The sequence below is a fragment of the Rhineura floridana genome, chromosome 6 (genome assembly GCF_030035675.1).
Source record: "Rhineura floridana isolate rRhiFlo1 chromosome 6, rRhiFlo1.hap2, whole genome shotgun sequence".
NCBI lineage: Eukaryota > Metazoa > Chordata > Lepidosauria > Squamata > Rhineuridae > Rhineura > Rhineura floridana.
Window position 1 is genome coordinate 98477078 of NC_084485.1, and position 12801 is coordinate 98489878.

General features: G+C 40.9%; 1 protein-coding gene across 2 annotated transcripts in view; it reads right to left on the bottom strand.

The window, feature by feature from the left end:
* Positions 1-2500: 2500 nt before the first annotated feature.
* LOC133387763 (cytochrome P450 2J2-like) overlaps positions 2501-12801 on the bottom strand; it is a 29383-nt gene continuing 19082 nt past the window's right edge. Inside the window, exons 6-10 of one of the 2 annotated variants that reach the window (XR_009763553.1) lie at positions 11102-11237; positions 8427-8614; positions 7361-7499; positions 4328-5717; positions 2501-3614 (exon numbers count right to left, since the gene is read on the bottom strand). Coding sequence is in view for 1 of the 2 variants with exons in the window: in XM_061633223.1 (XP_061489207.1) it covers positions 5542-5717; positions 7361-7499; positions 8427-8614; positions 11102-11237 (639 nt within the window). In the remaining variant the exon portion in view is untranslated. Of the gene's footprint in view, positions 3615-4052; positions 5718-7360; positions 7500-8426; positions 8615-11101; positions 11238-12801 lie in introns of those variants that run through there. The other variant, XM_061633223.1, reaches the window with a different exon arrangement.

The following is a 12801-nucleotide window of genomic DNA, read 5'->3' on the forward strand; positions in this document are numbered from 1 at the left end:
AGTCTTGATTGACTAGTTTCATCAGGACTTGATCTCAATTAACTTGAGCTGGCCGTTTTGGATGGTGGCTGATGCAACTCAGCTGCATAAATATCTCAGTATTGTCTACCTCCATAGCAAAGGGCCAGAAAAATATGGACTTGCTTTATCTATCTTAAATTACTCTTCCATGGAAGTTTGGCATTGCTCTATTTGATCCAAGAGAATGATGGACATAAAATTATTTTTAATTAAAAATTCCGTGGGTTGTATCAAGTCATGTCTCTCCACTGATGAAAAGGTATTTGATCCTGCAAAAGCTTCTGTGAGTAGAAGGGGGTGGGAGGTTATTTTCACTGATTGTCCTTTCTCTCTACAGCACCCCATGCTGCCTTCAAGTGCTGGTTCAAGGATCCCCCAACCCTGTGGAGGGGTGGAGGAGGCTGCAGAGTGAAGGGGGGATCTGTGGGAATCACTTTTCCCCACTTTCAGCTCACAAAAGGCTCCTCTGGATCAAAGAGCCATCAGCAGAGGGGCACATCCTTTGCAATTTTAGGGAAAGTTTGAGGTCTTTAACAAAAGTAAGGGAAAAACCAGATGTGTCAGTAAACACACTATCACTGAACATAATTTAGTGCCTTCTCTTTTCCTGTAATACATTGTAGGACTTTACTTATCCTACTCAACTGAGAAAACTCAGAATGCAATAATAGAAGATCAATTCAATTCGACATCTATAGAAGGAACAGATTAGATGCTTTTTCTTTTCTTTTTTGGAATTGTTCTTTTTAGTCCCAGCTTGGTTTAATAAAAAATTACCATTTCATAGAATCATAGAATAGTAGAGTTGGAAGGGGCCTACAAGGCCATCGAGTCCAACCCCCTGCTCAGTGCAGGAATCCAAATCAAAGCATTCCCGACCGATGGCTGTCCAGCTCTGTCTTTAGAATACTGAACTTCACAAGGATTAATCTAAAAGCAGAGAGTGAGGTTTTCAGCTATAATAGTAGAATACTTGCTAGGCTGTATCTATTACCACATGTGCAACCATACTATGCACAGGCTATACATAGCCCCAGATCATAGACTTGGCTGTTTGGCCTGGAAAAATGTGTGTGCATATTCTCCTGCTGCTGGATTGCAAAGTGTCGCTAGAGGCATGGCATCTCGTTCAGTGCACATGTAAAATTGTAAGCTGTAGCGATTTTATGTCGTAGTTGTTTGCAGCTGAATTTGTGGTGGACTACTTTGTGTTTAGCATTAGTTTCTAAACTTAAACTACCTCCTTTGAGTAACAGAATTCAAATATTTGCTCACCAGCAGTTGAATTCAGAATTTTGCCCCTCTTGATTTTAATTATGAACTGAGTGTGTCTCTCTTGCATTTCACTTACAATGCAATCCTATACATGTCTACTCAAAAGTAAGTTGAATTGAGTTCAGTTGTACTTACTCTCGTGTAAGTGTGTATAGGATTGTAGCCTTGGTATGGAATATTTAATTGATTTGAATATAATGCAGAGGAATTAATTATCTCTGCAAAGTCTATAAAATTGTATTTAGATGGGGTGAACATTATTGGAAAGTTCTTTTTTCTCAAACTGATGCTTATTGATTCATTGTCAGAAACCGACTTATGTTAAATATGTCCTTCCAATTAAAGGTTAAAGAGATGAAAAATGCAATTGTCCTTCATCTGTGAGTTTAAAGAACTGTTTCATTAATGAAAAATGTAACACAGAAATAGTACCTAGTCCACCAAGTGTTGCTCCTTGAAAACCTTATATTCATAGTTTAATTAGATTTTGACTGGAATATCACTTGGTAAGTTGTACAGTGTTTGGTAATCATCGGCAAAATCTACCCCTCCTTCTACACAACTTCCATTCATTTCAGTGGAGATTGTGTAAAATCGCAAGTGGTTCTTAAACAGCTTGTGCTCTGTATCGATTGCATGGCTATTTTCATTCGATTCAAAAGCACTTAAGCTTGTATAACAACTTATGAATTGACACCATGATTTATTGTGGAATATGAATATGAATCATTTTATTACTGTCACAGACCACATATGAAAAAACATACAGTATAAAAGATTAAAATACTTAAGAGACAATATCACCAGAATTGTGGAATATGTGATTTCACTTATTTAAAAAAATCATGAATATATTTATAAATGTTTTAATATTTCTCAGTGATCAGACTAAAACATTTTGTAGAATTAATGAAATGTTTCATTTTAACACTAATATAAAGTAAAAGTATTCTGTTTTCTTCAGTAACCATTTGCTTGGAATCACATACTTGTAAGCAATAGTAATGTTTTGCTTTACTGAGGATACGTAGGTCTGACTTTGGTTTTTCAGTTAGACTTGTCAGGGTCTAATCTATTTAATGTGTAAATGTACCTGTGCAAAGCAAATGCTGTCTAGAAAGAGGGGGGAAATTGCACTAATTTGTAAAAATGGTTTTACTCTTTCTTCAAGAAATATTCTTTTATATTCACATAAAAAACTTTTGACATTAATTTTGTGGGGTCTCATTATTTTATATATTGAACTAGTGGTTTGAGCTGTAGCCTTGTCAAACCCAGTGTGTACACCTAAGAGTTACAGCCTCATGTTTACCACACCCCCAAAAGTACACAACAGACTAATTAGTGAGAACTAAGGAAAATAAATACTAGTTAGAGCCTCATAGACCAGCAATGTATCATTAACTGTAAAACCTGCTTCCTTTTTGTTTGATTCATGGATTCAGTTTCTTCAGAAGCTTTTACAGATTAACTAAGCAGATAATAAAGAAGGGATGTTTTCTTGTTCCTGAATCAAACAAGATGGATTTATGGGAACTCTGCCACTGGATGATGCATGCATGAGGTCATTGGACCTATGGCTTGAGTGTGTACATGCACCTTCATCAATGCTATGTGACCTAGGCCTCTACAAGTTTGACGTAGCCAATGAACCCTTCCTCCCCAATCTGAAATGTGGATGGCTGGTTAAACAACAATCTAAAAAGGTTAAATATAGTTCAACTGGTGAAAGGGAAGCTTGTAAATAGCCAGCAACTTGTAGCTACTGATCCTCTTCATTAAGTCACCATGACTCAGAATCTGATTGCAGTAAAACTTTTGCTCTTGAACCTGACTAGCTTGGCACTGCCTTGAATACGTTGCACTAAAACCATTGGGGAGCAACTCACTGCAATGAGAAAGCTACTGTTACTAAAGATGCAGTTCTGTTGGGCAGGGCAGAACTTGCCACTTCCCAGTCAGTGCTATAGGAGGCATGTGGAAGCTTGCAAATGAATGGAGGAATAGGTGTAACTGCCACTGTTACCTTTGCACTGTAGACTGCATTCCAGCTATGCCAAATTGTCGGGTTTCTGCACACAAACATTTCCTTCATTCTTCAGGCAAGAAAGAGGAATTATCATAGTCGAAAGACACATTACAGTTAGGGAAAAGCACTTCAAGTCTAGAGAGCAGGGCCAGTGAGCAGTGTAGGCAAAAACCAAGGACTGCATAGAGATACCTGGAGAGCCGTATCCAGCCACATGGTGCAGGTCTTCCCTAGAGTCTGTAACCACATCTTTGAAACTTAGCCTTATTCAGGCATGCATTTTACGGATCTACAAGCAAACACACAAGGGAGAGAGGCATAAATTGCCAAGCTCCACCCCTCAGCCACATTACTTTCACCCAGTTTACAGCCTTCCCCCAGTTTGGAGACAAAGGTATGAAGCATGGGCCCTCCTCTGCTTGTGTACTCCCCATGCAATTTAGAATCCTGCACGTCAAGTCAATCTTTATTTTCAGTCAACCAACCACAGTATTAAAAATAAGACTACTTGGTATCAGAAGCTATGGCAGACAGCAAAGCAGTTCAGTGGAATTAATTGCCATTCACAATCTTACAGGGTCTGGTCAAAATGGCCAAGTTCAAAACTTTGGCCACTTGCACAGTGGTTGCCTTATCAGAACCCTCACGTAAAACAGTCAGAAGAAACTCAGAAGGGCAGCCTGGGAAAGACTGCACAATAGGATATATTAGATCTTTTCTAGAATCCTGCACAATCTGAATTCTAAACCATGTAGGGAGCATCCACAAGTAGTAAAAAAATCTCCCTTCAACCCTCAAATGTGTGGAGGGCTGTAAGCTAGCTGAAAGTGATGCACCTGTGGAGGCAGTGTTTGGTAACCATCCAGAACCCGGGGATCTGACTCCCCTGCCTTTCTTTCACTATCTGTGGACATCCACCTGCTGAAACAGAAGTCCCTGCTTGCCAAAACTGCTTCAAAAGCCCTTTTCAGGGCTCCACTACTTTTCCTGCTTTCCTCTGACCTTCGCTAGCCAAAGCAGAGATCCAAGAAGCCATTTCAGAGCCTGCCTGCTGCATTTGCTGTTTTGCTGCCTGACCCAGGAGGTTCATTGTGCTCCAGTTCTACTTCCAGATTGCCCAGCAGGGTTGGGAAAGGTATGTCGCCTTCTAGCCTGTCTTCTGGAGGTCCGTTCCCTACAAATTGTAGCCTCCGCATGTGCTCCCTTTGCCTATCTTTGCTTGTGGGTATGACTGTGTTTCAGAAGCCATATTCTGGTCCTCTCTGCCCAGCTGTGATTGACTGACGCCCGGTCTGCAAAGTCAGCCTAGAGAGAGGGAGAGAAAAGGGCAAGCTAGTGTGCCTTCCTCAGCTGTGCTGAACCCTTCCCATCTCCTCTTATGCCTTTTGTGCTTGCTCCTTCATATGTGTGTGTGTGAGAGTTTAGTTATAATTAGATTTATTCAGCTTATTCCCTCACACATGTTTTTACTGAGCTATCCCCAGTGATGTCAGTAGATCTACACTGTTACTGAGCTATTCCCCATTGGAGTGTTAAATGTGTATATTGATTCTGTGTGTGTATGCTCAAAAAATATCCCCATGTTTAAGATCTGTATGAGTGTAAGTTACTGGGTAAATCTGCCAAGACGCACTATTGCCAATGTCTAAAGATCCTAATTGACAAGATGTCTAAGATCCTAATTCACAAGACGTGAATGTGAAACACACGTCTACAGAGGAGTCTTGCTAACAATTTGACCATCTGTAGAACTGTCCTATAACTATCCTCTCAGTAAAATAGGGGACATTATTTCTGCTTTGTACTTTAAATACATTACAAGTCATTAATATATGTCTTAGACAGGCTAGACGTGACCTTTTCAAGCCTGTATGGGTAAGGAAAGAGAGGGGGGTGAAAGTAAAAGACTGGGAACAAGAGGTATAAAAGTCTTACTGAACTAAGGCTGCAATCCTAACTCTAGTTACCTGAGACAAGTCCTATTGAATTCATTAGGACTTACGTCTGGGTAAACCTGGTTGGGATTACACTGTAGGTCCGTTTCCATCCCATGTACTAACCAAGGTCACTTTGAACAACTACTGGCATTAAGGGGGCAAGACATAACAACAGGACATTGTTAACTGTGGAACCAAGCGACAAGAAGAACAGAAACAGAGGCGATGCTAGCTGCTTATCTTTTTTTTTTTAATAGCAATGCCATAAAATGGGTTCCCTTAGCGACAGAATGCACATATTCGGTATGGCTGGGGGCTCACTGTAAGACCCATCCTAAAGTCAAGGTTTAACGTCACATCCTTTGGAGCCTGGAAAGTGAACTTCTGAAGTAGGGCAGTGAAGAAAAGAAAAAGCTCCACCCTAGCCAACTGCTCTCCAAGACAAACTCGTTTTCCTAGAAGAGAAGGAGAACAAGACCCATCTTAGTGGAGACCGTCTATGAAAGTGAACTGTGTTTTTGTAACAAGTCATTGCTACAACAACAGAAGCAGGAATGTAGCTCAACAGAACACTGACTGACCAGGAAACCAAATGCCTTTAAAAGTCACAGTCATTACACAATAAATTTGCAGGTCTGCCTGATCCATTTCATATTCAGGCAAATGGAAGCAGTGCACTGAACTGCTTTGATCAGGGTTTCTAGAACTTTGGAACATATGGGTTGCACTCAGTTAAGTCCTATTCGAAGCACTGGCAGCTGGTAGTTCCATGTCAGTGGGACAGTGGAATCCACTCTTGGTTTCAGTCCAAACTTTCAAGGAGTTCAGCGTCTTGGACACTTCCTTGAAAGTTTGGACTAAAATCCAGAATGGATTCCACTGCCCCACTGACATGGAGCCATTGGCCGCCAGAGTAGACCCTTTGAAATTAGTTAGTTAGTCATATCTGTTAACTACAGTGGGTCTACCTCGAGTAGCACTAGCATTGAATACTACCCCAAATGTTTCCATTACATGAAGTTCTATCTTCTAGATTCCCACTCCCATCTGAAAGACTTGGAGAGGTTAACAACAGATTTCACAAACACAAAACAGATCCAGCCAACCCCCACCCCGGGCAATAGGGGAAAAAAGCTTTAGGAAAATATAGATGTTTCTAGGGAGAGGAAATCCCATGATGATGTGTGGCAGTGGTGGGGGATTTCTTTTCAGGCCAAGGGCCACATTAATCCAGTGGAAAGCTGTTGGGGGCCACTTTCCAGCAGTGGGTAGACATAATCTCATACACAAACATACAGAGAGAGCATGACTCTTAAGTTGCTTTGAAACAGAAAAATTATAGTAAACAATAATAACAATAACAACAATAATAGCAGCTGGGAGGGGAGATGGAGAGCAAGGTTAAGAGGTGTGGGAGGCACTCAAAGGTAGCTGGAAGGAGGAAGAAATCACAAGGTGAATGGGTGGGAGAGGGAAGGCAAATGCTGACTTTCTGAGCTGTGTGTTGAAGAGGGGGCTCCCTTTCCCACTGTGCAGCACAGAAAACGACTATGTGGCCATGGAGAGGGCAGACTGCGAATGTTGCCATCTGGCCATGTAGAAAGGGAATCATTTCTGTCTCCGTTGTGAAATCCCTTAGAACACCTTTCTTTGTGCTTAGCTCTTCTGATTTGGAACACAGAGGATAACCTCAAGAGGAAACTTGCAGCCAAATTTAGAGCTTGTATTTTTACCCTCTCTTCCTGTGCATTTACAAATAGCTTGGCTCAGAGCATGGCAAGGAGATGTTCCAGGTGGAACCAGGTTTGTAACAATACACCAGAGATTGCCAACCCAGCACCTGTGGGCCACCACTGCCACCTCCGGCACCTGTGAAAGGTCTCAGCAGACATCCCCTCAAAAATCCATGCTACGTGAGAGGGGGGAGAGTATGGACACACACCCTATGGCAGCCATTTTGTGGCTGGCACCATAGCGCTTTCTCAAAATCCCCTGCAATACACAAAACTGTTAATAATACACCAGGCTTCCAGCATCCAAACCTCCACCAAATAGACACCGTTGCAACACTTATGAGAAGTCCATCCACTTTTGTTACCTGCAGAGAATGGCAGGAATGCTTCCCTTTTCCTGAACTGACCATTCTCCAGGAAATGGCCAGGATTAAACACATCGGGTGTTTCCCACTCATCCTTGTCAAACAGCACTGATGTCAAGTTGAAGACCAAAACGGTTCCCTGACAAAGAAAAAGCAGATGAAAATGACAGAGAGCTCTTAGAGTATATTAAGCGATGCACCTACAACAGTACTTAGCCTCTTAGATCCAAGAGCAACTCTTATCTGCCAACATATAGAGAAAGGATATGTTCTGACCAAGAAATTCGTTATTCATTATTAAGAAATTCATTAAACCACATTCCACAAAAGCACAGGTTTCTGCATGGCTTTTAAAATACATACTTGGCATGCCAGACTCTTTAGAAGTAGGTTTAGAAACACCAGGTACTGGCAGATTTCCAACCCACTTATTATCTGTTCAAACTGAGACAGTGGTTGGAGTCCAGTTTTGCAGAGGAGTTGGAAACCTAATCACTCCATCCTCTCCAGATTATGGTGTGCCCCCCCACCCCAGAATACCCCCAAAGCTGCTTACAAAGCAGTAAGTCCTGATAACTCATGCAAGGAAGTTTGGCAAAAAATTCTCCCAGGAGTACTAGCCAAAGGAACTTAGATTTTTTTCATAATTCTCAGAACGTGTTTGCATATGGTTGGCATATGCTAGCCTTCTTGGTCTCCGATGTCCTTGTGTAGGCACCTATACCCATCACGTCTAGAATTCCATAGAAGCAGAAGAGGAAAATAATGGGCATATCAAAACACCATGGCAGGAGGGGCCAGACCAACTGATGACAACTTAATGGTATGGTGCAGCTCAGTGTTTAGACCACAGATAGCCAACAAGGTGCCCTCCAGATGTTTTGGGCTACAACTCCCATCATCCTTGACTGTTGGCCCTGCTGGCTGGTGCTGATGGGAGTTGAGTCCAACAACACCTGGAGGACACCATATTGGATATCCCCAATTTAGAATCTTGACTTTAAGATGCCAAAACTTTAAGGAAGAATAAAGAAATACAAGAAAGGTATATTTTCTTAACATTTACTTTGGGCAAATGAAACCCAGCCAGTGTTGTACCAGTAGTTGTCATCCGGGGAACATTCAGAGGCAAAATGTTGCTTATTCTTTGAACTTCATGAACAACTGCATTGGTATAGGGCATTCTGTCCCTGTCATCCATCGCTGGCAGACGAGACTGACCAATCACAGAGTCTATTTCAGCTTGGACTCTCGCTACAAAAAAAAGAAAAAAGAATTTTTGCTATCAATCTAAGAAAAAACCTGACAGGCAGGGTTTCTGTGAGAAATATGGGGCAATGTCAAGAATGATGAATGTGCAGTTGGCAACACACACTATTTTCATTGCTTGAGAAGAACGTGCTGCCGGGATAAGTGTTAACAACTTTGTGAAAGATCAGTTCAAAGAAGGGGGGACAGTGACCATGCCCAAAGTTCTTAACAGCTGCTGGCATCTACCCTTTCTCAGGCAGTTAGAATGCCTTTAGAATCCCCATATTGGAGGATGATTCAGACCTCATTAAAACCCTCGTTTAGAATAACCCCTCCCCCCAATCATGGAGAGTAAAGAACTCGGTGGCTATTCAGACACGCAGATGGATGGCCCAATCAAAGAAAACAACATCAACAGTCCTTAGGGCTACTCCATAAATCTGACACCGAAGGCAGCAACAGAACCACCATACCACTATGAACCTCTCCCCCTGCCCATATATCTTGTCCAGTAGGATCCCATGGTCAGTGCTATCAAAGACTACTGAGGGATCAAGCAGAATCAAAAGAGTCACACTCTCCTTGTTTCTATTCTGATAGAGACCATCCATCAGGGTGACCGAGGCTGTTGCAGTACCAAACCCTCAAACATTGAAATGGGTCTAGATAACCTTCTTGAACCACCAACTTCTTGAGCACCTTGCCCAAGAAGGCAATTTGTTACAATTATTGCCCAGCTACCATCTTCTAGACTGAGAGGGTTTCTTCAGGAATGGATGTACAATCATATCTTACAAGGCAGCCAGTACCACTCCCTCTTATCCACCCCACCAACCCACTCTGGCTACATGTAATTAGCCAAAATGTGCAAGGGCAAAGAATTCAGGTGGTTGGCCAAACCTCTCCAAGCACCTTGTTCACATCCTCAGGCCATACCAACTGAAACTGATCCCACAAACTCAGACTACAGGTTGTACTTGCTACCTCCACCAGAACTTTACTAATACTTGCATCAGGGTCAGAGCAGATATAAGCAACATTATGCTCAAAATGTCAGGCAAATGTATCACAGCATACATCTTAGGAGTTCCACTACCACTCCAAGGTCTTGATGTAATAGCCTCTTCACCACCTAGAAAAGCTCTGCCAGACTGTTATTCAAGGCTACAATAGAACTGAATGGAAACTTAGCTGCCCTCAACATGGTTAGGACAAGTAGCGATAATCAAAATGATGATCTGGCTGAAATTTCTTGTATTTTTCAGAACTATACCAACTGTTATTTCACCAGAGAAATTAAGAAGATGGCAAACTTTACTGCTTAAGTTTATCCACCAGGGCGCCTTCTCTGTTATCTTTTCGGCGCCAGGTAAAGACCTACCTCTTTGCCCAGGCATTTAAAAAATTTTAAAACTTGAATTTAAATTTGTAATTTTTTAATTATGTTTTATTGTGTATTGTATTTACATCCACCTGTATTTTAACCTGTTTTATTATGCTGTACACCGCCCTGGGAGCTTATTGCTATAGGGCGGTCTAAAAATGTAATAAAATAAATAAATAAATAATAAGTAGACCAAAATGCAGAGGCAGTGAATAATTTAAATATGTATCTATATTTAAACCGATTTGTGAAGTTCCTCAACATTTTAAGTTTCTGTCTATTTTTTTTAATGTATGTAATTGTTTTGCCGGTATCCATCTGAAGAAGCTGAGCTGGAAGAGAGGAAGTAATTCTCCCTTGTGGCTGTCAGTTAGATCAGCAAGTCCCAGCTTGAGAGTGAAAGAATGTGCAGCGGAACAAGCTAAGAACTTTGGGGAAAAGTATAATTTTGTATTTACTGTTTTATTTCTATTTTTTGTGTTACTGATAAATAAATTTATAGATATGTATGAGAAATCCTTGTATAGGTGATTTAGATAAAACATTGTTAATGTTTTATGGTCAAGAAATTATATTTTATTTATCTCTGTCACTGCCTTTGTTGTGAGTCCCTTCAGAGACCCTGAATAAAGATTATATGGAAGAACATTAAGAACCTTCCTAAAATACTTACATGTGCAGCCATATTCAATGCAAGACTTGTGCCATCTGCATTTTAGTTGTCTCCCTGCCTGTTCCACTACCACCATGTATACCAGGGAGCTACCTGAGCTCTACAGTGAGGGAGAAGATCCAATTTATTACTGTCATCTGCATATGTGACCTGATAATCCACACTTGACCCCAAGGCCAGATTCCTCTACAGGAAACTAAGTGCACTTCCACTCAACACACACACACACACAATATGAAAATATCTTGAGCTCCCAGTTCTACTCTTGCGTCCCTAGAACACATTTCTATACTCTACTGTGGAATTACCTTCTCGCCGATATTATTGGACCTAAAGTTAGAGGCAAAGAGTTATGTTAACAAAGCAACATAGCAGTATGGCATTGGGAACTCATCAAAAAATTAAGTAATTAAAGAACAAATTACAGTTCCACCTTGAACTTCTGGATTAATGGCCATGTACAGCAAAGCCCAGCGCAGGGTTGTAGAAGTGGTTTCTGTTCCAGCAAAAAACAGATCCAGTGTTGAATACAGGAGGTTTTCCTCATGGAAACTGGAAGCCACAGACTCCTTAAAAACAAAGAAAATGCCCCGGTGTATTAACCCGTCATTAAAAACATTGTCCCTGTATTAGTCCTACTTGTCGAGTGATCACAATAGAATTAAAGATCTCTATTCCTGAAGAATGTCGAGGACCTAGCAGGATCAAATCAACAGCCTTGTGATTCACTGAAGCTAGGATAAAGTATGGGCTTGGGCTTGTCAAGGAAAGACTTCCAATCATTCCTGGTTTGGACTCCACAGCCCTGGTGAAGCTATATTCAGACAGACAGCTGAGATAATGGCAGATCATGTGATGCTTCTCCAGTGATGTTTTTTATTACATCAGATGTTTGCTCTGACACATCACAGAGAAGCAGTAAAATGTAGATAGTGGACAAGTGGTGAAGTGGTGAAGTGCCACCACCTGAAATACATGATTTCATATTCATATATATGTACTTGTGTGCACTGCTCACACATACCTCATCTGTTTGTCTGAATTCATACAGAGTCAATGGAAAGAATGTGGTACGTTGCTAAAAGTCATTTCGACAAATCAGTTGGCTACTTCTGGTCTTTTTTATTACTTTAATTTTATTTAAGCAGACATCTACAATAAAAGGACACTTACAACAATATATCTGCCCAATAAACAGAATTAGAAACTCAATGAAGCAAAAATATACATATGTAATCTAGATCACAAAACATCATCCAGAGAAAAGAGTACAATCAGCATGAGATGACAAGGGGGAATAAAAGAACCCAATATATCAAAAAAGGCTGATGTAATCAAAGTCCTAAAAGCACACCTCTCCAAAATGACCTATGGGGGGAGGGAGGTCTGGGATCACTGGATCTGGAGTAAATATATGAAAGATATAGAGATTGTTTAAATATTGTCTTTTTTACTTTCCCTTCTAGCCACTTTACATTGCTGGGTGAGTTTTTCTGCAAGAGCCACATTCCATATTCTGTCAAATCACCTTGAAATGGTGGGTAAACGATCGCTCTTCCTTAAAAATGCTAACTCCATTTGGCTGCAGTAAGAAAATGTGCTCTTAGCGGTTTGTACAAAATTCTCTTGTTTGTTCCCCAAAACAAAAGATATCAAGGCTAAACCCGGGTCCATCACAACATCAGATTGCAATATAGCTGAAATAACCCTAAAGACATCATTCCAAAAATTATATACATACTGATCCATCCAGAGATGTAGGTAAGTGCCACGTTGGGAGCAGTCTCTCCAAAAGAGAAGCAATACGGTGTTACAAATGTGATGTAACCTGATAGGTGTTAGATACCACTGATGGATAACCTTAAGGCCTTGCTCTCACATTCTTGCGGAGACTGACTTAAAGGAAGGAGTTTGCCACATTTTTCTCCAATCTACCTCTGATATCTCACCTTTTATATCCAGTTCCCAGATATGTTTCAAATCACCTTTATCCTGATAATGGTGGTCAATGAGCATTTCATAAATAGCCGATGCTCTCTCCTTATCTCATCGCGATAGTCACAGCTTCTCCAATGGGATAACTGAACAAGGAATTCCCCATTTCCTTTCATAAGTTCTGGTCTTTTAAAGTGT